The 27,076-nt window shown below is 47.8% G+C and overlaps 1 protein-coding gene across 1 annotated transcript in view; it reads right to left on the bottom strand.

Annotated features, from left to right (window-relative positions):
* VAPA (VAMP associated protein A) overlaps positions 1–27,076 on the bottom strand; it is a 262,013-nt gene that overhangs the window by 25,929 nt on the left and 209,008 nt on the right. Inside the window, exon 5 of the mRNA XM_085607337.1 lies at positions 8,731–8,886. Coding sequence (XP_085463463.1) covers positions 8,731–8,886 — 156 coding nt within the window. The remainder of the gene's footprint in view (positions 1–8,730; positions 8,887–27,076) is intronic.

Raw genomic sequence — 27,076 nt, 5'->3', positions numbered from 1 at the left:
AGTATTCTGTACATCAGGAGAGAAAACCTGAAGACCTAAGCCAGGCATGCCTTCTTGTAGCAATAGAAGAGGCCATCACTCTTGCCCCTGAATCACCAGTGTCCAAACCAGACTATAACCTGACAAGCAGCCGCCTGGGTATCCACCACGATCTCCTGAAAGGAGCTTCGATCATTCTCCGGCAACTTTGGAACCAACTGTTTTGTCGAGTCCATCAAGGCATGAATATACCTCCCCAACAAGCAGGTTGCATTGAAAGATTTCAAAGCAATACTTGAAGAGGACAAAACCTTTTTGGCAGATTGTTCTAATTTTTTCGAATCCTTGTCACCAGGAGTCTGAGGGAAGGATGAGCTGAAAGAAAAGCAGGATCATTTGGAGCAGGCCTGTATCTTCTTGCTATAGTCCTTGAAACCGCCGGTGCAGAAAGGGGCTTCCACCACACCTTCTAAATAGGCTCAGTCAAAGCCTCATTAAACGGCAAAAGAGGCTCAACCACAGAGGAATACCTCTGTCAGAATATTCGGACTGAAATCAGCAGTGGGTAGCTGAAGATCTCAAAGTTCAGCAGCCTTCCCAATAATCGCATGATATGGTGCAACATCTTGCGAGGGTAAAGCCTTTGGAGATGAAAGTTCCCATTCTGGGGAAGTGTCTAATCCACTTGCCTCCTGAAGGCCTTCAAACTCATCCTCTTCAATCTCACCTTCTTCAGCCTCATCCTGCTGATATTCCTCTTCCTCTAACTGTCTCTGTGCCTCTCTCCTAGATCTCATCTTCGGAATAGGAATTAGCGTCGACGGCGCCACACGCGTTACTGATGAAACTGGTGCCGGAGTCAAAGGCAAATCTTTCGATGCGGGCAACGATGCCGCTCGAAGTCGAGCGACCACCAGATGAGCCGGTGACAGAGTCCAGCGTCGAGAATCTTGGAGCCAGAAACTGCCAGGACAGCGCTGTCAGCATAAAGGGCACGAAAGGTGCCTGGGCATATTGCTGAGGAACGCACAAATTAAAAGCAAGCGGACCCACAGGGACCAAAGGCGCACCTGTAGCCCTACCTTTCGACGAACGCCATCGAGAACCATGCCTTCTCTTATTGTGCTTCTTTGACTTCGAAGCATGCAAAGTCGACTACTTTGACCTTTTTCGACCTCTTTTCTCCTTCCTAGCCTTCACCATGAACAACTTTGCCTAATGCTCCTTCAAAGCTTTCGGGTTCATCTTCAGACAGCTGATGTATCCATCGACGTCATGGTCCGAGGAGAGGCACCACAAACAGTCTTCGTGGGGGTCCGTGATCGACACATGGCCCCTGCATTCTCTACAAGGTTTAAAACCGGACTTCTTCGATGCAATCGCACTGCCACTCCAAGGGAGATAGCAGAAACAAAGTAACCTAAGTAAATGGAGAGTCCCAGTAAAACGTTACGCGTCGTTGGCGCGGAAAAAAAGATAACTGACGTCAGCACGCCGACAAGTCCTATTTGTGGCTCCGATTACATCAGACGGAGCCGCGAACGGAGCCGAGCCATTGTGACGTCCTCGTTAACGTGGGAGAGCTAGGAAAAAAGTTTCCGCAGAATGCTGGCGCAGTGGAGAATTCAAAAAGGTGAAGAATCCGCAGGCAAATGTATCCATCAGAAAATGATCTTATTAAAGTATTGTTTTTGAACTGAGGACTTTAAATGAGTTATCTTGCCACCCTCAGACATGTAGTACTAGCATGCTTGGGAAGTAAAGGTTACTTCCCTTAAATCCTAGTTCATAGTATCATTGTTAACCACACACACACAATAACTCCACCAATGTGAAAGATTTAGTAGAATGCTTTTCAAAGAGAAAATTCTCTTCAAGACGTTTTAAACAAACACCAATAACAATTCAAAATAAGTGTAAACGAGTAACTAGGATGAACCACATTTATTGACTTTTCCTTTTGAAAGTATAACTGTGCAAGAAACTGCTTTACAAACACCAGCAGCTACAAAACCTTCTCACTGCCAAGTAATGTCTTCACCGGAAACATAGAACCCAGGGCAGTGTTCATCAGCACATTCTGACAGCAATTCCAGCAAAAGCACCATAATCACTATTCATTCATTAACCTTCTGTCTTAGTGAGGTAGGTGAGTGAGTTGCTTATTAATTTAATCTAGAAGCCCACAATGAGTTTGTAGGATAACGAGTAACATTTTGTTTTCAATTGTGGGACCTTTATTGATATTTATAAAATATTGTCAGAAAAGGCAAAAATTGTGGGTGATTTGCTTGGAGCTAGCTAAAATGGCCACAGGTTGGTGAAGCTCGTTGATTAGCATCTTAAAGCCACCTAAAATTCTGTACTAAACGTTGTATGATCTACATGAACATACTGTTGTAAGCAGAAATTACTTTAAAAATGTGGTGCAGCCATTGACAATATTTTCACAGACAGGAACTGAAGAAAACGATACAGACAAAACACCCCACCCACCCGGTCTATTGGGTCCTAGAAACAAGCTGATGCATGGTGGAGCCAACAGCCAGAAGTGATGGCATGGTCCTCAGAAAGTGATACAGGTTGCCCCTTAGTACAAGGCTGCTCAAGGAGAGCAGCCAAAATATCACAGTGAGTTTGAAAGGTGTTTCCAACCAGTAAACTACGTTCAACAGTCCGGTGGGGAATCCGTTTACAGTCCAAAAAGAACAAGAAGAAGGATAGCTTACACAGTCTGAAAGGAAAATAGTCCCAGGGAAATAGAAGAGGAGGACAACTGTTGGCAAATATAATGGCAATCACTGTAAACTCCAGATAAGATGCCCATAATTTATTGAAAAACAATGTTTGAGAGATAGTCTTGAACTAAGTGTGGAAAGGCACCTAGACTGGGGGTAAGGGTGTTGTTTCAACAAGTGCACACTACATGCTGAACAAGGAACATACATAGTCTTGAAGCTCTAATAAAGCAAGACCAGGAAAACAGAGAAGGTTACAGTGGGGACCAGCAACAACTGCAGAGGGAATCCAGGTGCTGGAAGGCACTCACTGTGTCGTGGCCGGCATTGGGATATGACGCTGCTAGCACTCCAAGATTGTTGATGTCATGGTGTATGAAATGCTGGCAGAGGCAGTTGTAGACGGCGGACCAGCCAGCCTAGCACTGATCTGCAATACAAGTAACTAGGGAAATATAGGCCATTTTTACTCCGGGAAATACAGGCCATTTTTACTCACTTTTCATGGCCATTGCATGTTGTAGTACGACATATTTGGTGAGGAGTAGGATGCAAGAATTACTGTTGGCATTGAACCAGCGCGAGTTTCTCTGGTGCATGGCAGTTCATGGCAGTTCTCTCCCAGCATCAACAAAAATTTTCACCACGGTGTGGAGCAATGACGAAGTGATGGCACAACACAGCACTGGGGTGCAGATGCTGAAAAGCCGAAGTAGCGCAACATACGCCTGCACAGTGAAGCTGTGATCATCCGCCTGCGGAAATCAGATAGAAGCCCGGCGTCAGTAGTGCGACAGCCATACTTAATTGGGCACTCTTAAGATAAAGCAAGTGCAATTGCCTGCAGTAAACAGCAACCAACTCAACTGACATTTTAAGTATACCGCGGCCATTAAGGACTGGTATAATAAACAGGAAAAGTTCAATTGCCACATGAAAGCAGGTAAAACTGACTGCCATTTTGGATTGGGATCCAACGTACAGAAAGGAGAACAGGTGACAGGAGCCATCTTGAGTGCAGAGGATCATGCATAAGGGACATGGTTATTCTACCAAAAAGGATGTTAAGGTGGAGATTCAAAGCAAACACAAAGAGATGATGGACAGAGCGCTGAAACTTTTCAGACACTCACCCCCAGTCACAGATCTGGGTTGAATCCATCATCGTTATTTAGCTCACTTCGCCATCCCAGTTCAGATCCAGCTATATGCAAATCAGTCTTGACCCTGTGCCTCTTGGGAACAGTCCAGACCAAACTGCCAAGCCAGGTCTTCCCTGGACAGGAAACAAGCATCTTGGGACAGGTTTCGGGGTAACACCCCTCATCATCCAGGCTAGCTTGAATCCAGTGACAAAGTGAGCAACGGACCCACGTCTGGGCATACCCTGCCAATTTAGGGCGAACAAAACATAGACAAGATCTGGGTTGAATCCATCATCGTTCTTTAGCTCACTTTGCCACCCCGGTTCAGACCCAGCTATATGCAAATCAGTTCTTCCCTGGACCGGAAACAAGCATCCTGGGACCGGTTTAGAGGTAGCACGCTGGATTCAAGCTAGCCTGGCTGATGAGGGGTGTTACCCCAAAACCGGTCCCAGGACGCACAGTCCAACTTGTGGACGCTGAATGACAGTTGCAAAAAGACAGGAGGGGTAACCACCCCAGGATAGGACGACCTGAGACCTGGCAAGTACAGGCTTATGGTGGGGGGCGAAAGCCCACAAGGAGGCGCTGAACCGCTGAGTCGGCGTGGGTATTAAACAAAAAGATCCCATCAAATGGCAGGTCAACACGGCGCTACCGAATAGTCTCCGGGAAGACGCCATCCCGTAACCAAGACGCCATCCCGTAACCAAGCATGGCGGAGTGGTGCAACAGAACCAGCCATAGCCCGGCCTAAGGAGTCTGAGGTATCCAGGGCCGACTGGATAGTAAATTCTGCCAGGTCACGTCCGTCATGGATATGACGGAGGAGGTCAGCACGAGCGCCCTCAGAGGTTGAAGAGAAGAGACTCGGCAGAGTCCCAAAGGGCGGAAGTAGCCTGAGCCAAGACACACACCGTATTGAGGGAGCGAAGAGCCGCACTAGTGGAGGCGAAAATATTACGACCCCACGACTCCAGTCATCTAGACTCCCGGGAGGGAGGGAGCAGCAGTGGAGGCAATGAAGGAAAGGCAGCTTGCAGAACAAGACCCTGATCATCCGGATGTACAAACAAGTAGATCAGATCGGTCGGGGCAGGGCGGTGGCGGTGCATAATGGAATGAGCCACCGGATCACCCAACGCCGGCCGAGCCCAGGTCCCCAGAAGGGCATCATAAAGGGAGGCTTTGAAAGGCAGAAGCGGCTCTACATTCCCCAAACCGTGGTGGAGAACATTCAACAGGGGGTCGATAGGCAGGGGAACTGAAGGGGGCTGCATACGCAGAATGCGGGCAGCCATGGAAACAACCCTCAAACGCCACACCAGCCTCAGTAGCCCTCCGAGGAGGGGACAGTAACTCATCCAGAGGGCTATACGCTGAGCCACCCACTCCGAGGGGATTGTCCGGTGAACGGAGGATTACACCAATGTCCAAAGGGTGGAAACACCACAGACGAATGAGGGTCCTGAAGGGGCTCGTGAGGAGGCGGAGAATGCGCCGGAGCCACAAATTCCAAGGGAGGAAGAGGCAAGGACGGATCCTGCGTCGACTGACGTCGGGGTGACGCCAAACCTCCTCCGGAAGCCTCCTGAGAGGAGTCTATGATCCGGCGTTGAGGCGGCGTCAGGGCGTCCTCGGTCGGCGCCGACTCAGCCTCGTCCGGCGCCGACTCAGCCTCGTCCGGCGCCGACTCAGCCTCAAACACAACAGGCTCCAGTTCCAAAGTAAGGAACGGAGCCAGAGATGCAAGTCTTCTGCACTGGCCTGGCCCGACTCGGGTTCAACCACAACAGGCTCCGACTGTGAAGTAGGGAACGGAGCCAGGGAAGAAAGTCTGCGGTGCCGGACCTGGCCGGCTCCGCCTCCGAAGAGACAGCCGCCTGTCCGGATGGCCGAGGGGAACTCGGAGACAAGCTTCGAGTACCAGCAACCACCTGCGACTCCACAGGGAGCCGCACTGGACTATGCGGCGCGGTAGGGGTGTCACGGGCCAAAGAGGGGGAACCAGCCGGGCTGCTCCCTGACGACGCCATACCTCAAACATCCCTAGAGGCAAGGGGCTCAGTCGGTGCCGGAGACCCCGCACGCCACGGAGGGTCCGAGCCTGCCCCAGGGAGAGGAGGAGACCCAAGAGAGGCCTGCAGGGCCGCGGCATAAGCCACCATTTGGGTCCGAGTCACCCCCCGTGCCAGGAAATGGCAGGTAGGGGAGGGCAGACTCTCGGGGCGCACGTCTGGCAAAGTCTAGGAACTAGAGCCCAAGTCAACAGGAAGAAGGGAGGTCGATGACCTCGGCGACAGGACTTACCAAGAATGGGCAAGCGACGCACACGGGAACCAGACGACGACCGACGCCGCAAACGGAACCCTCCGCCACTGGAACCTGCTGCCAAAGGGGAAAGGGGCGGAGGCTGTGTCGAAAGTAGTTTCTTCCGGCGCTCCCGCCGGGACTTCGGCTTGAGTTGTTCGCAGGCGTCGCAATCAGTCGAGTCGTGGTGTTCGCCCAGACACCACATGCAGATAAGGTGTGGGTCCATCACAGACATTTGGCGCGAACAGGAGGCACACATTTTAAAGCCCGAAGCCATCGCACCCTGTTCCAGATGCAAAACGTCAAAAGGGACCTGAAAACAGGCCAGAGGAACCGCTTACTCCGGATCCGCGTTGCACGTGGAAAAGAAGGAAAACTGATGTCTCCAACGGGTGCTTGGGGGGAATCCCTGTATTGGGTTGGCTCTGGGACGGTTCTTTGTAGGACCAGCCGTTATGCTGGCCCAAGCTCCCTCTGTTTTAGAGGGCAGGTGAGTTTGCCTTGTAGAGGATAACTTAAGGAGGGACAGCGGGGTTTTGTCCTGGGACCAAGTCAATTGAATCAGTCAATACAACAAGGGCCTGAGGGGTGGTCAACCATGACTACTTTGTAGTAGTTTCTAGAAAATGTAATGTATTAGTTATGGCGCATTGGCTAGGAAACTGAATGTATTCGTTATGTCCATGAGATAATCACAAAGCTGTTCTGTATATATCGTAACTTAATACAGAATTTTTTTCATTTATGTGAGATGTAATAAATGCGATCAAATCAAGTTCGGGGTGGGGGGTAACTATTCCTGAGAAAAATGGATTTCGATTTTCTGAACTCAATGCTGCTTCAAGGTCCGGCCCGCTGATTGACGTGCGGAAGCACACCGGTGTTTTGTTCACCGATTTGTGACACCATCTCCCTAATTACAAGGAGTGATGCCATTCACTTAAACAAATTTGGCCGAATTTTCGACTCTTTGAGAAGGGCTGAAGTTATATCCGCCCATTTTATTGATATTGCGAAAAAAAAATTCTTAGATCAACTGAAATAATTAAGGTTGAAGTCCTCTTTTAATAGACACTGAATTGTTTGTGACGCTCAATGGAACTTTTAGTCCTGAGGATGACCGTGTAATTCTACAGTGGTCGAAACGCCGTCGACGCCTATGTGGCCAAAATTTATGAAGGACACATTAATTTTGTATATGTTGTACCCTCATTGTAACGTGTATTTTTTAGTTTGCCACTTGTCTGGTCTGTGATTTGTATTGTTTGTATACCAGCATATTATTTTGAGCGTTATTGTCTTAACTGCTTTAGATTTTGTAATAAAGTTACAGTGATTGTTTTTTTGCATATGGGCACTCTTATTTCTTTCTTTCTTTTCCTTTCACTAATGTGTTAATTATTTGTTTAGTGTATGATTTGTATATTTGTGTGCTATTTTTGTATTTATAAGCAAATTGCTTCTTGAACCTTTGTTAGGAATATATATCCAGAAACCTAGTTGCAGGTCTCTGGAAAGGTTCGATAGCATCCATGCAAGAATACCTTTCATGGACTGCGAGGCGGTAAAGCAAGGCGCTCTTCTGTCACATAGGGAAGGCCATTGCAGACCTTGCACCATATTTCACTTCCAAGTTAATATTAAGTTAATATGCAAAATACAATCATTCTAGCTTCCCATCACGCTCAGAATTCAGTTATGAAGTCAAGGCCAGAGCTTCGGTGCCAGACTAGTGCCTAATTTGAACTGGTGGTTGCAGGCGAGGCCCATCAATACTCATTTTTGGGCACTGGCGCTCATTTTTAATCAACAGAATTCGATCCAGAGCAAGTGAGAGAAAAACATAAAAGGGAAAAAGACGGAAAAACTGTGAAAAACAGCGAAAGCAACGATGAAAAAGAACCTCCAAGAATGAGATAAAGCGGCAGGAAGTGTAGGTTGTTGGATCAAAGAGGCATGAGGTGGAATCAAGACTACGAGGCTTTGGGATTCAGCACGCCCAATAGTAGTAGCAATTTGGGCCTCAGCACCATATATTTAAAAAATGATGCACTGTCCCAGAGATAACAAACCAGTGCAAACCATTACACGCTCTAACCCAGTGATTAATTTCATAAGATGCAATGCCTGCAAAGTTTAGATTTACTACATATTTAAAATAACTTTTCAAAACAAAAACACATCGGAATTGTGTTACAAATGGGGCTGGGATTGCACGGGAGCCCTATACATATGGTAAAGTCAGAAAATATAACTGCGAGCTTAGGCACATAAGGAATGTGTTAAATGCAGAACTACAGCATGAGAGGTGTGCACATGCATTGCCTGGCGCACAATTATAGTCTCACACTCACAAAAGAGGCAGGGTTGGCAAAAGTACATGCAAAAAAGTAAGACATTTGTGGAACAAAAATCCATCACTGAAAGACGGTATTTTATCCTATTTACCATAAAATAGATTTTGACTGACAGCAAAGCAGATGTGAAGTTGAGTCTCAACCACATGTCGACAGTCCAAACTAATGCAAGGCATATTCATCAACGCAGGTACTTACAAGAAGTAGTTTATTTTTATCAGAGAGTTTCACCACTTCAGCCTGAAGTCTTTTACACTCTTCCATCAGCTTCTTTGTTTCTGTGTCATCCAGTGCGGCCGGGTGTTTCGCATGTAAATGGTGCGTTTTGATAGCTTCCTCTTTGTGATGAGAATGCTAGGAATAATTTATGAAATGTTTAATTCAAATCACATCCTACAATAATCACAAAAACGTTAGACAAAAATGTTTCCAAGCAAACCAAATATCGTATTCCACAAACACCTTACGATCACCTTTGCTGCATCCAAACTCTGCACAGAGTCCAACATAAGGATTGACATTGGTACCACTACCAGCTTCTTATTTGCAAGTAACCAACCAATTAGCCCCACAGAATTCTGTGTTAATCTAATTGTGACAGCTAAATTGTGATGCAGCAAAGAAATGTAATACTTTCACGACTGAACGAAGCCCGTATTGTTCAAAATTAACATATCAAATATGCACACAATCATTGATATGACTGAAATCAAAAATACCTTTATAATCATTCAGATAGGTTCACTTCTCTTCCCGGTCATTATAGTAACTTTTGGAATCTGCCTCATTACCTGAATGTCGATGCCTCAGAGTCAGAAACAACTCCAACAAGATATTCCCAGGGAACAAAGCAGATGTTTCCATTTACCTGAATTCACTCTGTATTAGTTCATTACCAACCATTCCCACCAAATTCCAAGACGTTTTTCCTACACGTACACTCAGGCAGGGCAGATGTGATAGCACGAGAGGAACGACTGAAGAAACCAGAAACCCTCCCAATGTGTGCCTCAATCTTTCAGGATAGGAAAACATTCATATAAAAAAGTCAACCCGCCTGGACAGCAGATCAAAATCTCTTATGATATTCTGACTTTGCCTGACAACTAGCGCATTAAAGGTAGTCTACGGTGCACAGTATTACGAATATCAGTGCAGAAATTGAAACTAGGCGGGCAGCAGCAGCAAGGATATCTCCTTCAGTGCTTAAAGATGCCCATCTCATGGTTCCACTTTCTAGGAAGTCCTGCCCGCATAATAAACATTGCAGCAGGGGAGTGAATCCACTGGAAAAATTACTTCTATAAAGTACAAGTTTTCAAAGTCATCCAAAAGTTTAATGAAGGCACTCAATTTATCACCAATTCTACTCTGAGACTCAGCTCTCAAGGACAACACCTCCACCACGTGGGGGCAAAGGAAAACTGGAGGTGAGAGCTTACTACAAGGGTGAGACCACTGCGCTGTGACAATATCTTAGATCAGTATTTCCCAAAGTCGTGGGCTGATTTTTGGTGGTCGGGAAAGTCAGAGCAATAAATAAAGCAAACAATCAAGATGCCTTCAAATTCTGTGTTTAATTTGTCACATTTGATGATTCAAAGGCAGGGGTTCCATGTCCGGTTGCTTTATTCTTTTAACATGGGGATTGCTGTTTACTTTTCATTCTCTGACTGCAAAGTGAGAAGAGTTTTTAAAGTGAATTATGTGAAAATGTAAATACTTGTGAATGAACTGTATGCATCTAACAGTTAGGAAATCTAAAATAAAGAACTTTATTTATAATTCTGAAGAGTGCTGGATAAAGAATGTAATAGTATCAAAACAAATCAAGACACTTTGCGAAGTACAAATAAAATATTCACAGAAACCAGATCGACACATTTCCATTTGTGATATATATAGTTTCATCAGTAAAATTGTACCTCTGTACAAATTAAGTGGCCATTTAAATTAAAAACCTGTCTGTAAATGACAATTTGCCACCACAAAATGCTTTAGTTAGATGCAGAAATTGCCTCACCCGCTGTCCATTAAAAGCTAGGTGGGTCCCAAACGTTTGATGCTCTAAAAAGTGGGTTATGATTCTAAAAAGTTTGGAAATCACTTTTAGATGATATAAGAAAAAATACCTCCCAAAAAGTGGCATGAGCTCAAATGTGCCATGTTGGACCTGGCCCTTTTTGCAGGGTCGTTCCTGAACTTTTTGCTTTCCTCCTGTATTGTTTCTGACCTGTTTTTGTTGGTTTTAGGACTCCGGGCACTTTACTACTGCTGACCAGTGCTAAAGTGCATATGCTCTCTGTGTAAATTGTATGGTAAATGGTTGTCCATAATTGGTAAGTTTGCCTTAGTAGTAAAGTCCCTAGTAAAGTGCACTGTGTGTGCCAGGGAAGGAAAATGCAAATGCTACTAGTAGGCATGCAGCACTAATTGTGCCACCCAAATAAGTAGCCCTAAAAAGAGACATCAGGCCTGCCACTGCAGTGCCTGCGCGCAGTTTAAAACATGCCTTGTCCTGACAAGTGAACCCACTTGCCAGGCCTTACCCTTACCTTTTTTATGCACATCAGACACCCCTATATAATAGGTCCAAGTACCCCCCTGGGCAGGGTGCAGTGTATGTGAAAGGTAGAACATGTACTGAGGTGTGTACCAGTGAAATACTGCCAATTTCGTTTTTTACTGTTGCAAGGCCATCTTGCTCATAGGACAAAATGGGGAATGCTGTGTAACATGTTTCCATCATATCTTCCCATCGGCATATGATGGAGAGATGGAGTTTAGTGTGCCTGAACTCAGAATTTAATAACACATCTTTTTGTGAAAATGGATTTGAATTGTGTATTTAGAAACCACGCTTTTAGAAGTGGCTGGTATCTTGTCCTAACCATCCTGCGTGCCTCTGCCTGATTGTGTATTGACTGTCTGGGTTTGGATGTGACAGGGTCTGGGGAGGTGTCCTGACACCAGGGAGGAGTAGGTGAGACAGCAACAGGCTGGCCAGCATTTGGTGTGGTGGGAGGAGTAGCCCCCTGGATGTGGAGAGTGCTGTGCTGCGGCCACAAAAGGATGGCTCACCTCCTGCGGAGCATATGAGGCCCAGACCCTCACTATCAAAGGGAGAGGGTGTGCACTGGCAGGAAGACACCCAGAATTGGTGTGGACCGGGCTCAGAGTCCCCTGAACACAAGACTAAGGCATTTAGGGGTATAAATGTTAGAGCTGAAACCCCTGAACTCAAGACTGAAATCCATACTGAACAAGCATTAAAAATGCAACAGGTCTAACGTTAAAGCCATTTGCTTTGCTACACAATACCATTAGCAAAGCAAATGGCTTTAACTTAAAGGCAAGACTTATTGCATTTTCAATGCTTGTTTTTCCAAGCATTAGCCGTGTGCGCACACAACTCCCGCTTCTCCCCCTCCCCCACCACATATCTCGTCTCGCGGCCGCATCAATAAGATGTGGCCTAACGGCTAGAGCGTACGACCTCGAAGCTTGGTAACCAGGTTCGAGTCTCTGCGGCTCAACCTCTTGTGATGCTGGGCAAATCACTTTATCTCCCCACGCCTAACAAAACATGGATGTGCCAGTCTGGAACAGCTGGTGCTCGTGTAAAGCGCCCCGATACCTCCGGGTTGAGTTCAAGCTATATAAACCTACAAGACAAAAAACACGGCTCTGCGGATCTCACACGTGCACTTACTGTCACGGGCCTCAGAGATGCTCTCGTGCTCGTGGGGGATGCACTCTCCCCCCTCCATAAGTGTCCCTCTCTCCCAGAAGATTCACGCATTTCCTGCTGGTTGGCAAAGAGTGAGACACAAGCTCTCCCGTGACAAAGTCTGGGTAAAGCGCCCAGCAAGCGCATCTCGGGTTTAAACCAGCTTCGTCATACAAATAGAACACGGTGGCCAGTACAGGGTTGTTTGCTCTACCCCACGCCCCAGTGACACACTCAGGAGTGACACCCTCAGTAATGACACACCCGGTAGTGATACATCCATGAGTGATAACCTCGGGAGAGAGACACAGGACTGACAAACTTAAGAGTGACACACTCTGGAGTGTAAGTTCATGGGCCCCTGTCCCTGCAGGCTGGACTCATTAAGATGTGGCCTAACGGTTAGAGCGTACAACCTCGAAGCTGGGTAACCAGGTTCGAGTCTCTGCGGCTCAACCTGTTGTGATTCTGGGCAAATCATCTCCCCAAGCCTAACAAAACATGGATGTGCCCATCTGGAACAGCTGGTGCTCGTGTAAAGCGCCATGATACCTGCGGGTCGAGGTCGAGCTATATAAAACTGCAAGACAAAGAACACAGCTCTGCGGATCTTACACGCCCTCACACATGCACTCACTGTCACGTGCCTCAGAGGTACTCTCGTGCTCGTGGGGGAAGCACTCTCTCTCCTCCATAAGTACCTCTCTCTCCCAGAAGATTCACGCACTTCCTGCTGGTTGGTGAAGAGTGAGACACAAGCTCTCACGTGACAAGGTTGGGGTATAGCGCCCACCAAGCGCCTCTCGGGTTTAAACAAGCATTGGCATACAAATAGAACACGGTGACCAGTACGGGGTTGTTTGCTCTCCCCCACGCCCCAGTGACACACTCAGGAGTGACACCCTCAGTAATGACACACCCAGTAGTGATACATCCAGGAGTGATAACCTCAGGAGAGACACACAAGACTGACAAACTTAAGAGTGACATGCCCAGGAGTGACTCGCTGGAGTGAAAGTACATGGGCCCCTGTCACTGCAGGCTGGATTCATTAAGATGTGGCCTAACGGTTAGAGCATATGACCTCAAAGCTGGGTTACCAGGTTAGAGTCTCTGCGGCTCAACCTCTTGTGATTCTGGGCAAATCACTTAATCTCCCCACACCTAACAAAACATGGATGTGCCCGTCTGCAACAGCTGGTGCTCGTGTATAGCGCCATGATACCTCCTGGTTGAGTTCGAGCTATATAAAATTGCAAGACAAAAAACACGGCTCTGCAGATCTCACACGTGCACTCACTATCACGTGCCTCAGAGGTACTCTTGTGATCGTGGGGGATACACTCTCTCCCCTCCATAAGTGCCCGTCGCTCCCAGAAGATTCACGCACTTCCTGCTGGTTGGCTAAGAGTGAGACAAGCTCTCACGTGACAATGTCGAGGTATAGCGCCCACGGTTGTTAAAGTCACCAGAGAAGCCAGAGACACTTTTCTCTTTTAGAGCAGTCTCAGTTGGACTGGCTCGCCTGACTTCCTTTTGTGCTAAAAGGTTTCTTATCTTTAAGGGGCCACGTGTTTGGCCCCATAAAGATAACAAAACTTTTACGCCAGCAGTAAGTCGGGGCAGCCAGTCCAACTGCGACGGCTCTAAAAGAGAAAAGTGTACATCACTGGAAGCTCTTTTCCAATGTCTGGCCACCGTTTACCATAAACGGTGACGCCAGCCAATGGAAAGAGGGGCGGGGCTTAAACCCAGCTAGTGAAAGCTACCCTAAATCATTAAATCTCGCCAGCGAGACTGCGCATGTCTGCGCAGCCTACGCCAGCCGAGACCTAAAAAGGATTGAAATTACTTTGTGATCAAGAGGAGCCTCTGCCAAAGAAGAACAGCTGAAGAGAGTGAAGAGGACTGCCCTAGCTGTGTGTTCTGGGGCTGGCCTGCAGTTTGCTGATTTGACTAAGGAGAGGACAAGGGACTTTGCTGTGTGCTGTGTCCCCCTACTTGAAAGGACTTTGCTGTGTCCTGAAGTAACTTGTCTCCAAGGGCCCGAGGAGAGCTGGTCCCCTGTTGAGGAAACTCAGGAACATCAAAGTTTCCAACCGTGTCTCAGCGACGCTTGGTGCATGTGCTTTTGCACGCCTGAGACTGCCGTGTGGTCTGTGGTGCTGTTTACGAGGTGCCCCGTGACCGCATAGCCCCGGCAGCGTGAAACATCCTCCACGCTGCTGCATTGCTGTTTGTAGCCCAAGCTGTCATCGTAACTGAGGCTGTGAGTAAGGATAGCCGCCGTCGGCCCGAGCCACAACGTGCTAAAGGATTTCTTGAATATAAGGAAGCTGCAAGGTGAAAGGGATCGTGATCGTTGTTCGCGAAGAGGAATCTGCCCAAGATAGTCAACGGAGAAGGCAGCGCCGTAACCCGTCCGGCTACAGAGTCGCCTAGCAAACTGAGCTGCACCGTCATCGGGACCGCCCAGCAGGACATCCGACTAGTGGGGAGGGAGAGAGCGAGGCGGCAGCAGCCACCCCCCCCCCCCCCACCACCCGGGGATAAGATGGTGTGTGGCCTGAGGAGGCATGCAGGAGGAGTAGAGGAGTGGTCCGATCTCTCTCCTTCTGCACCGCATTAGACGCGCTGAGTGGCTTATAGCATTATTCCTTGCACTACGAACCGCATTATTCCTGCGTTACAAACCGCATTATTCCTGCGTTACAAACCGCATTATTCCTGCGTTACAAACCGCATTATTCCTGCGTTACAAACCGCATTATTCCTGCGTTACAAACCGCATTATTCCTTGCACTACAAACCGCATTATTCCTGCGTTACAAACCGCATTATTCCTGCGTTACAAACCGCATTATTCCTGCGTTACAAACCGCATTATTCCTGCGTTACAAACCGCATTATTCCTGCGTTACAAACCGCATTATTCCTGCGTTACAAACCGCATTATTCCTGCGTTACAAACCGCATTATTCCTGCGTTACAAACCGCATTATTCCTGCGTTACAAACCGCATTATTCCTGCGTTACAAACCGCATTATTCCTGCGTTACAAACCGCATTATTCCTGCGTTACAAACCGCATTATTCCTGCGTTACAAACCGCATTATTCCTGCGTTACAAACCGCATTATTCCTGCGTTACAAACCGCATTATTCCTGCGTTACAAACCGCATTATTCCTGCGTTACAAACCGCATTATTCCTGCGTTACAAACCGCATTATTCCTGCGTTACAAACCGCATTAGTACTTGCATTAAGGACGGTCTTAATTCTACATTACGAACTGCATAGCATTGCATTAGGACTGCATTAGATCATCGTGAACTGCTCATTAATACTGCAAGAACCTACAAGTGATTGTTGGCCTAATATCTAGCAAAGTGAAATATTACGAATACGCATATGTTGGATTTCTATCGTTTGGGCTCATCGTATTTCTTTTAATAAAAATATCGCTATTTTTATAAAATCAGTGTGGTGTCCATTTGTGGTGTTATCACCGTTACTGGGAGTGTGGTTGCAAATACTTTACACATTGCCTGGGAGATAAGCCTGGCTGCTCGTGCCAAGCTACCGGAGGGTGAGCAGGGGTTATCTAAGAGTGTGTCCCTCCTTTCCCTGACTAGAAGCAAGGGTCCCTATTTGGACTAAGGTACCTACCTCAGCCAACTAGAGACCCCCAGTTCTAACACGCAAAGATACATGGAGCATAAGAAGAGTCCCCTAGCCATTGGAGAAAGCGCTCAGATCCAGTTCAAACAGAGGAGAACAAGCATTTGCAATGCAGTAGGTCATGTATTTGTTAAAAGTTAGAACTGTTAATGTTGAAAATGTTTTTTTTTTTTAGGTCTCGCGCCTAGTGTTGCGCGAGCACGCACAGTGCGAGACATTTAGTAGGTGAAAAACGGGGATTTAGGACTGACCTAGGAATTGCACACGCTCGTGCGTGTGCGATTCCTTTTGCGCTACCCCATTGGCCTTTGCGTGTGTCTTTTTTATAAAAGACTGCACGCCAATTGGCCAAAGGCGGGCGCATTGCTCCGCCCATGGCCTATTGGTGTCTATTACGCGCTTGGTGCGCATAATAGACACCAATAGGCCATGTGGTTTCAATTATCGTGCCCAGACACGGGTGCGATAATTGAAAGCACGTCTCGCAGTGGCGCGCGCGCGCACCACTAGCGAGCTTCTTTGTTTTCCAAGCAGGAGTGAAAGCGAACGCTTTCCCTGACGCTTGTTCCTTTGGTTTTCCTGAAATTATTCCTTTTGCCCGGATCACATGGATCTCAGAGGCCGAATCAATCCATTCCCCTTTCTTGTCTTGACTCCCCGGTGGCGGCTGTGGTCGAACAGTCAAGGCACAGTCAGAGGAAGTTGTTTGGGGTAGGTCTGTGATTAACTTTCTGGGATATGCCTGTTTTTCAGGCTAAATGTGGATTCTGTGACCACGTTTTACTTGCCTTCACACAATCGTACCCTTCGTTTTCCCTGGCTTTTCAAGCCTTCACTCATTCCCTTCTTCCCTCATCCTCATGTGTGTCTTTAACAACAGCCAAACAAGTTGTATTCTCTCTTAATTCATTTAATCCCATCACTGAGGCTGTAACCGTCAAAGCAAGCTATTCCAGATGTAAGGAAAAGAGCAGTTTTAGCGTTACATTTAGGTGCAGGATCAAACTACCCAAAAATCTAAATGTCCGTAATTTAAAACGAAACGGGAGCGCTCCAGCAAACAAAATTTTATTTTGCCAGTGCCGCTGAAAATACTTGCACTTCTTCTGTGATGAAGCTGCAGAGCGATGGCGGCTTGGGTCAATATTTGCAAGCTGGGGCACTAGAAAGGATTTATTTTGAAAGGCTGTTTGTCTGCTCGAATTTTATGGGATTGTCAGAGAGCAATGAGATAGACCCTTCTTTACCATCTCCTTCTCTGTCCTAAGCATTGTCCGAGCTGAACTTAAGATTTGCTTGCAGGTGTTGCAGGTCTGTTAGTTGACACATTCAGCCAGCACTTTATGTTTAGCCAACATCATGTTGCATTCTGGGACTTATAGTGTTTGCTTCTGGTATTACGAGAACCGATTCCCAAAACTTTCAAGGTTACAAAGATTTTTCAAACTTTATAGGGATGTGTCTTCGAGCACACAAGCATAGAGAACAGAGAACTGCCCTGTTTAACAAGGTTACCTTCTCTCCAGATGTTCATCTGATAGTTATTCCGGATTCCAGTCCTTTTAACCCTAGCTCTCCTCGTCCCATAACTCAGTGCACTTTGTTCCTTCTATTCTGTTTCATGTCAAATGCCTTTCATGTTGGATCATTAATGCTTTTGACTGGTTGGGCGCTGCCAGCGCTGTTCTTTGGTGTCAAGCATCACAGAACTCAAACAATGATTTAATATATCAATGGGTAACCTGCTAAGGGCAGAATATTCAAAATGGCACATGAATATTACCGCCCATGGCTCGCGCTCATATGTGTTGTTGGTGTAGCAGATGGGGATGGGTTTGTTTGAAATAGCTTAATACATCCATATATTTAGGTCTAATAAATTCACCTCGCTTCTAATGTCTACTCTTAACCTGCTGCTTAGGTTGTTTGCAAGTAATAACTTGACAGTAATTCCGCGGCAGGCAAGTGTTTCCTAGTTACAGTTTTTAGAACTTTTTGTGTGCTTTTTTAAATTAAAAATATTTTTGCTTGTAGACTATTTTTTTGTTATTAAGCTTACGAGGGCCCGTCAGTTTCCCCAACAATAAAGTATTGCCATAGTAAAACAAGCATTTACAATGCAATGGTCTCGGCAATATTATAGGTAGAGCTATTGGTATTGCTCATTATTTTTTTATCATTTTTGTATCCCTAAATAAATGGCATTGTCATTTCTATTGGCATTAGTTTTTTTTTTGCATATGTGATACCTATTGCATTAGCAGAAAGAGAGTGAGGTAGTGAGATAGAGAGAGAGAGAGAGAGAGAGAGAGAGAGAGAGAGAGAGTGAGGTATTGAAATAGAGTGAGGTAGTGAGAGAGAGTGAGGTAGTGAAAGAGTGAGTTAGTGAGGGAGGTATTTTCTGACGTAGTGAGATAGAAACAGTGAGTGATGTGAGATAGCGAAAGATTGAGGTAGTGAAAGAGCGTGAGGTAGTGAGGGATGTTGTGAGGTATTAAGATAGAAACAGAGAGTGATGTAGTGAAGTAGTGAGATAGAGTGAGGTAGTGAAAGAGTGAGTGTAAGTGACAGTGTATTTGAGAGAGAGAGTGAGGTAGTGAGATAGAGATGAGGAGGGCGGGGCCGAGTCAGGCAGCTCAAGACGGAGGCTGAACGTAACATCCTGCGCTGGGCTCAAATGGTAGGGAGCAGGAAACAGAGCTAGAAAACACGCTGCGCGCGCACACTGCAGCTTCACCAAAATCCAGAGCGGAGACGGAGCACAGGGTGAGCGTGGGTTCCAGCTCATGCACTAGAAAGTGCTGTGTGTGCTGCTGCTGCTCACAATACAGGAAGGAATTGTGAAGGGCAAATCAAGAACCGAGCTTACCGCTTATGCTGCGGAGTGCATCCTGCTATAATGTTTGTACATTTTTAACTCGTTTTTGAAACTTTTCTGACTGCATAGAGGTTATAAAACAATGTTTTAAGTACTATATTATACTAATTGTTGATCTCAGTAGAGGTCTTAATAAAAATGAAATGTGTAAAAAAAAAAAATACAATTTACAACGACACTGCGTGCATGTGCTCGAAAATCCTACATACAATACAGCGGGTTTTTTCCCAAAAAGCTAGGGACTGCCCGAAGGGTGTCCAACAGTCTTACAGAGCACCTACGTTCCAAGGTGAGAGCGCAAACAGAGAAACAGTGAACAGCGGTGGTAAGGGGTAGCGGGGAATCAATACAGAAAGGGGCAGCTGGGTGGAGAGAAGATATAAATGCAAGAAAAAGCAGGTGCAGAACGGGATTATCAGAAACAGTTGTAAGGGGAGCAACGCTGTGAGGAGATTGTAAAGGTCAGAGGCGGGGTGGAAGATGTTTTGAACAAAGGTGTGGAGGTTAAAGAGGCAAAATGCACAAAGAAAAGGGCGGCAGAGTAGGAACGCGTGTGTATCGGACAGAGACTTCAAGAGTTTATTTGGGCATACGGCTTAGTGACTTTCCCTCCCTACTACTGTTCACCTTCAGGCTCTTGCCGGCCCCCGCCATCCGCCCCTGCATCTCGACTCCTCTGACACGGGAACTGAAGTCTTTCACGAGATCTGCCTGTCAGCAGCACAGTAAAACAGAGCACTGTCAACAGATCGCCTCCCTGTACCGGAACTACTGCTGTCGCCATATTGGTATTCTTTCTGTTACTGTTGGTGCTCTTGAAGCTACCGGAAGTGCGAAAACTAAGACACATCAATACAACTTCTCCCTTTTGCACAAAGAAAAGGGCGGCAGAGTAGGAACGCGTGTGTATCGGACGGAGACTTCAAGAGTTTATTTGGGCATACAGCTTAGTGACTTCCCCTCCCTACTACTGTTCACCTTCAGGCTCTTGCAGGCCCCCGCCATCCGCCCCTGCATCTCGACTCCTCTGACACGGGAACTGGAGTCTTTCACGAGATCTGCCTGTCAGCAGCACAGTAAAAGAGAGCACTGCCAACAGATCGCCTCCCTGTACCGGAACTACTGCTGTCGCCAAGAGGATGGCCGGGAACACAGAATACTGAACGAGAGAGGAGCTGAACAGGAGAGGGATGGAAATACAGGCAGACAGGGGTAACGGAAGGAGAGGCAAGGCAAGGGGCAGAGAAAGAGCGACGGGGAGTGAAAACAGAACAAAACCGGCGGCGCTGGCCAATAACGTCATCTCACTGAAGGCAGTCCTCAAAAAATGGCGGATGAAAGCTTCGAAACTTTTTCGGATTCGGGGGCGTGTTCCTGCTGTTCGAGAAAGGGCGTGGCTAAAAAGTGGAAAGAACAGCAAGGAACAAGCCCCCGAATCTGAAAAAGACGGAGCCTATTTGGAGGGACGGCTCTCTCCTCCAATGGCTGGCCTCAGTTTAGGAAGCCAGCCAATGGAAGAGAAGCAAAAAGAGAGGCGGGCTAAATAGCCACTCTAGGAAACATTAAATCTCCGACTTCCGGTTCTGCCTTCGGCAGACCGGATAGTCCTCGACCTAAAAAGGCCAAGAGGGCCGTGACTTCCTGCTGGAGAAGCGCAAAATGGTCCCCAGACATGCGGTGGAACTGAGGTGGCATGGCTGGAGGGGCAGACTCGAACGGGAGGGAGTAGCCCCTTCGGACGATTTGCAGCACCCACCTGCCCGAGGTAACAAAACGCCAGTGAGGAAGGTGATGGCGAATCCTGCCGCCCACAGGCGTGGGGTGTGCCCCAAAGCTCGGACTAGGAAGGCTTTGAGGCGGATGCTGTGGGAGCAGAGGTGGACTGACCCGCACGCTGGCCCCCTGTACCGCCACAGCGGGAACCACGTCTGCGAAGAGGTTGTTTCTGCGCAGGCTTCTGGCTGAACAAACGTGTCGGGCGCCCCTTCTATGGCCACGAAAAGAACGAAAAGCAGACGTGGCCGGGCGCATGGGGGAGACCCCTAAGGACTTGGCCGTTGCTTGGGAGTCCTTAAAACGCTCCAGCGCACTATCTGCCTTATCACCAAACAGGCTAGTACCATCAAAGGGCATGTCCATGAGAGAACTTTGCACATCCCCTGAAAAGCCAGTGGACCGCAACCAGGCGTGGAGACGTAGGGCCACTGTTGTGGAAATCGCCCTAACCAGAGAGTCCGCGCTGTCCAGTCCACACCTGATGGCAAACTTTGCTGCATCTTTCCCCTCTGCAACAGCTTGGGAAAGCACTGTCCCGAGTATCCTCCGGACACTGAAGCAGCACCTGCGCAACCATACCCCACACAGCGTGGGCATAGCGGCCCAAGAGGCATGCGGTGTTCACCAACCACAGTCGTAAGCTGGCAGATGAAAATAGTTTCTTGCCGAACTGTTCCAGCTTCTTTGATTCCGTATCCGGCGGGGCGGTAGGGAATGTGCTTTGGGAAGTGGAGGCTTGGATAACCAAGCTCTCCGGAGTAGGGTGGGTTGTCAAAAAAACAGGGTCACCCGGGGCCGGGCGATGGCGCCTGGCCACGTTTTTATCCACGGGAACCCCCGTGGCTGGTTTAGATCAGGTGCCCATCAATATGTCAGTTAATGCCTCATTGAACGGAAGCAGGGGCTCCATAGAGCTTGCCGCCGACTGAAGTACTTCAGTGAGGAGATTAGTTTTGAGGGACACCATATGCAGGTCGAGGTCAAGGGCCTCAGCTGCCCTACGGAGCACAACAGTGTATGTAGCACCCTCCTACATAGCCACAGCAGGAGGAGAAAGAAAACCAGGGCCAGATGAGAGGTCAAGGCCACCTGCTTCCTCCAACTCTTATGTCCATTCCTGTTCCGACCCGCACTGCCGTGCAAGAGGGTCTTCAGATGCAGAATCTTTTCTATTTAAAAGGAAAAAAAACCTGGTGGACGGCTACTTGGCTTCCTTGAGGATGTTCATACAAGCTGGATGAAGATTTTAATAGCCATATTGTTTGATCCCAAAAATTATGCTGAAAAGGAATATGCTACTTACCAGTATGCATCTGTTTTTGGCATGTAGAGCTGCAGACCTACACACTTTTGCATAGATCGCCATCTGGTGTTGGGCCCGGATGTTTGCAGTTTGTTTTTCCTCTTGGAAAGTCTTTGGAAGTCACGAGGTCGGTGACTCCTCCCTTGGTTTGTATTGCGCATGGGCTTCGGCTCCATCCTCAGATTGTTTTTTGCCAACAGGGAAAGATGGAGCGTAGTAATAACAGTGAAGAAACCCATGTGTGTTGTATCTAAATAAGATAGACTGGAACAGATACAGGTAGCCGGGGAGGCGGGTGGGCGTGTGTAGATCTGCAGCTCTACATGCCAAGAACAGATGCATACTGGTAAGTAGCATATTCCGTTCGAGGCATATGAGCTGCAGATTACACACTTTTGCATAGACTGTATAGCAGTTTCCAACCTTAGCGGCGACCACCGGTATCTGTTGCAGTGGTCTGAAATAGTGTTTTTAGTACAGCCTAACCCACACTAGCTTGTTGCTTGGTTTGCACATCTACACAGTAATGTTTAGTGAAAGTGTGCGGTGTTGACCATGTAGCTGCCTTGCAGATATCATCTAATGGGATGTTCCCTAGAAAAGCCATAGAAGCCCCTATCTTTCTTGTAGAGTGGGCTTTAGGGGGAACAGATAGACTGCGTTTTGCTTTGTGGTAGCAGATCTGTATGCATTTTACAATCCACCTAGCTATCCCTGATTTAGAGATGGGGTTGCCTTTATGAGGTGGAGAGAAAGAGACAAACAGTTGCTTTGTCTTTCTGAAAGGTTGTGTTCTCTGGATATAGTAAAGCAAGGCACTTTTAACATCCAGTGTGTGTAGAGCCCTTTCTGCAACAGTTTGAGGTTGCGAGAAAAAAAACGGTAATTCTACCGATTGGTTTAGATGAAAGGGTGAGATGACTTTGGGTAGGAATTTTGGGTTGGTACGGAGGACAACCTTGTTCGGGTGCATTTGGAGAAAAGGTTCTTGTATAGTAAGTGCTTGTATTTCACTGACCCTTCTAAGGGAGGTGATGGCTACAAGGAAAGGTGTTTTCCAGGTGAGGAATTGCAATTCGCATTTATGCAAAGGTTCGAAAGGCGGTCCCATTAGCCTTGTGAGCACTATATTTAATTTCCACACAGGTGAGGGTGGCACTCTGGGGGGAATTATTCGGTTTAGGCCTTCCATGAAGGCTTTAATGGCAGGCACTCTGAAAAGTGATAGGTGCTGTCTGTTTTGTAGGTAAGCGGCAATTGCTGCGAGGTGTAGCCGAATGGATGTATATGCTAGGTTACATCTTTGTAGATGTAGTAAGTAGCATATGATGTGCTGTATGGATGCGTCTACAGGGTTGATTGTGTTGTTATGGCAATAAACAACAAATCTTTTCCACTTGGCCGCGTAGCAGGCTCTAGTGGTAGGGCGTCTAGCTTCTCTGATAACGTTCATACAGTCGGGGTGGGGGGGGGGGGGGGGGGGGGGGGGGGGGAAGGTTAAGGTATCCGAATTCTAGGATCTCAGGAGCCATATCGCAAGGTTGAGCTGAGTTGGGTCCGGGTGTCTGATCTCTCCATGGTTCTGGGTTAGGAGGCATGGTGAGAAGTGTAATTTTTGGTGTGGCACTACTGAGAGTTCCAGCAGCGCGGTGTACCACGGTTGTCTGGCCCATGTTGGAGCTACTAGAATGAGTGTGAGGGAGTGCTGTTGTAGCTTTCGCACCACTAATGGAATTAGTGAGAGGTGGAAAGGCGTATGCAAATTTGCCTGACCAGTTCATCCATATCGCATTGCCTTTGGACAATGGGTGTGGGTATCTGGCGGCGAAGCTTGGGCATTTTTTGTTTTCGTGGGTGGCGAATAGGTCTATCTGTGGATGCCCCCACATCTGAAAGAACGGGTGAAAAACCTGAGGGTGAAGTTCCCACTCGTGGATCTGCTGCGTCTGTCTGCTGAGCAGATCTGCCATGGTGTTTTGGACTCCTGGGACATGCTGGGCTAGGAGAAAGATTTTGTGTGGAATTGCCCATCTTCATATGCTCTGTGTTAGTTGAGAGAGCTGTGGAGTGTGTGTGCCGCCTTGTTTTTGGATGTAGTACATGGCGGTCATGTTGTCTGTGCGGATAAGGACTGCCTTGCCTAAAATCTGTGTGTGAAAGGATTTTAGGGCTAGAAAGATTGCCAGTAACTCCAGATGATTGATGTGGAGTAACTTTTGTTGCGGCGTCCACACTGTGAGGTGTAGTAGATGAGCTCCCCAGCCGGAGAACGATGAGTCTGTTATCAGGATTATTTGTGGAACCGGGTCCAGGAACGGTCGACCTCTGGAAAGATTTGTGGTGTTCCACCACTGCAGAGAGCGATGGGTGCGACCATCTACCAACACCAGATCTGTCAGTTGCCCCTGGGCCTGGTTCCATTGCCGCGCTAAGCACTCTTGGAGTGGACGCATCTGGAGTCTTGCATGAGGCACTATGAAAATGCAAGAGGCCATCATCCCTATCAGTTGCATAAACACTCTTGCTGGGAGGGAGTGTTGGAAGTATGAATTTTTGACGCAAAGCCTGAATGCTTGCAATCCTGGCCGGATTGGGGTAGGCTATGGCTTTTGAGGTGTCTATGGTGGCACCGAGGTATTGCTTTATGTGGGATGGTGTTAGCTGGGACTTTTTGTGGTTCACCGTGATGCCTAGTTGGTGAAGTAGTTGGATTGTAGTGGCGGTGTGGTGTACACATTGGTTGTAGGACGCGGCTTTTATCAGCCAGTCGTCCAGATACGGGAAGACGTGAATGTGCTGTCTTCTGAGATGTGCCGCCACTACCGCTAGGCACTTGGTGAATACCCGTGGTGCTGTTGTGACCCCGAATGGGAGCACCTTGAACTGGTAGTGTTGCCCGTCCACTACGAATCTGAGGTACTTTCTGTGGGCATGGTGTACCGGAATGTGAAAGTATTCGTCTTTCAAGTCCAGTGTGGTGAGAAAGTCGTTCTGCGAGAGGAGCAGAAGTACCTGCTGAAGTGTTACCATGTGAAAATGGTCCGAATGTATGTATGTGTTTAGAGGCCGGAGATCTAAGATAGGTTGTAGACTCTCGTCTCTTTTTGGTATCAGAAAATATAGGGAGTAGACCCCTACCTTTTGCTGATCGTGGGGGACCTGTTCTATTGCGTGTTTTTGTAGGAGGGAGATTAACTCCTGTTTTAGTAACGTGGAATGTTCTTGTGACATTGGGCGTTGCCTGGGTGGAATGTTGGGGGGGGTAGATGTGAGTTCTAGGCAGTACCCTGAACGAATAATTTGGGTCACCCATTTGTCTGATGTGATGGACTCCCAGACGTGAAGGAAATTTTGTAGTCTGCCCCCGACCGGAGTGGGATGGTCTGGAGGGAGCAGGGGAAAGTCATTGGGTAGGCGGTGTGGCAGAGCGGGCGGTATTTGTTTTGCCTTTATTGTTATTGCCTCTATAGCCGCCTCTTTGATAACCTTTTGTGATGGTGGACTGAGGAGGGGATTTGTAGGACGTGGACGCGCTATCTGAGGAGTAGCCTCTGCCCGTGCACCGAAAGGAAGAGCGGCGAAAGGAGCGCCTAGGAGGGTGTGACTGTAGGGCTCCGATAGATTTCGCCGTATCTGTGTCTTTCTTCATCTTCTCGAGGGCCTCATCTATCTTTGGACCGAATAAATGTTCTTGAACAAATGGACGGTTTAATATGGAGGCTTGTACCTCAGGTTTAAAGCCTGAAAATCTCAGCCAAGCGTGTCGACGGAGGAGGACACTAGTGTTAATGGCCCTGGAGGCTGTGTCTGCTGCATCTAAGGCACAGCGTATAGAGGTATTAGTTATGGTCTTACCCTCTTGAATTAATTCATTGGCCCTATTTTTATATTTTTCTGGGAGATGGTGCATGATGGTTTCTAGTTCAACATAATGTGCTCTGTCGTATCTGCCAACAGCGCTTGAGTGTTGGAGATACGCCATATATTGGCTGCCTGTGACGCAGTGCGTTTTCCTGACGCGTCCAGGAGCTTTGACTCTTTGTCAGGCGGTGGTGCTTCGCCTGACGCCTGGGAATTTGATCTCTTTCTTGCAGTGGATACCACTAGGGAATCCAGTGGCGCTGGCCCTTTGATGTAGGCAGGATCTGTGGGGGCAGCTTTATACTTTTTCTCTATGCATGGGTTTAGGACCCTAGCCCTGACTGGGTCTTTAAAAACTTCTGGCGCATGTTTTATTACCCCTTTGAGCATAGGTAGTATAGCAGTAGACCTATGTGCAGTATCAAAGGTGTCTAGGAGGAAATCTTTCTCTACTGGGTCAGTGTGTAGCTCTACCCCGTGATAATGTGCCGCCCTCTGAAGTAGGTGGTGAAAACCTAGTGAGTCTTCTGGTGGAGATGGCCGGGATGGATAAAGGGCATCTTGTGGGACATCTGGAATGTCTGGATTATTATAATCATCCCAGGAGTCTGGGGATCCTTTAGGGGTGGGGTCTTGTGGCACATCTGCTGGGTCGTAGTATGGGTCCCCTGATCATCATGGTCTGGAGACGGGGTCGGAGAGCGATGAGGCAGGGGTGGAGAAGGTGGAGGGGGCGGAGGTGGAGAGGGTGGAGGAGGTGGGGAAGGCACTCTGAAAGGGGAGGTAGCACAGTCCTTCCTCTTTGGAGGTGGAGGTGGTTTGTCCAAATGTCTCTTTTTAGAAGACAGTGCCAAATGTCCAGTTTTTGTATCCTTGGTAAGTGTCTTTTGCAAAGGATCCGGTGTAAAAAGTTCTTGCGACACTGGTTGTTCGGTCGGCGCCAACGTTTTCGGGGCCGATGGCTTTTTAGGCTTGTCTGTGCCGTGCTTTTTTGGAACCTCCGATTTTTTGTTCGGTGCCGACTTCGGCGTGGGAGTGTCGTGCCGAGGGCCTTATGATGTTTGGTCGGCACCGAGAGGCTGGGTTTGGACACAAGAGGGCTTTGGTGCGTAGCTCGGTGTCGAGGTAGAGGCCGATCTCTTCTTCGGTGGCGAAGGGTGTTTTTTGGCACCGCTGGCAGGCTGGCTCGAGCCCGAGCCGCCGGAAGGCTTACTTGGCTTCTTCACCGGGCCCGAAGGTGGGGTGTTCGAAGCAGTGTCTTTGGTCTTGCCTAGGCCCGGAGGCGAAGGCGCGACTGAAGCCTTTTGGGTGTCG

This window comes from Triturus cristatus, chromosome 5_2 (assembly GCF_964204655.1).
Source record: "Triturus cristatus chromosome 5_2, aTriCri1.1, whole genome shotgun sequence".
Classification (NCBI taxonomy): Eukaryota; Metazoa; Chordata; class Amphibia; order Caudata; family Salamandridae; genus Triturus; species Triturus cristatus.
The sequence above is the reverse complement of the archived record's forward strand: the minus strand, read 5'-3'. Positions and strand labels throughout refer to the sequence as shown.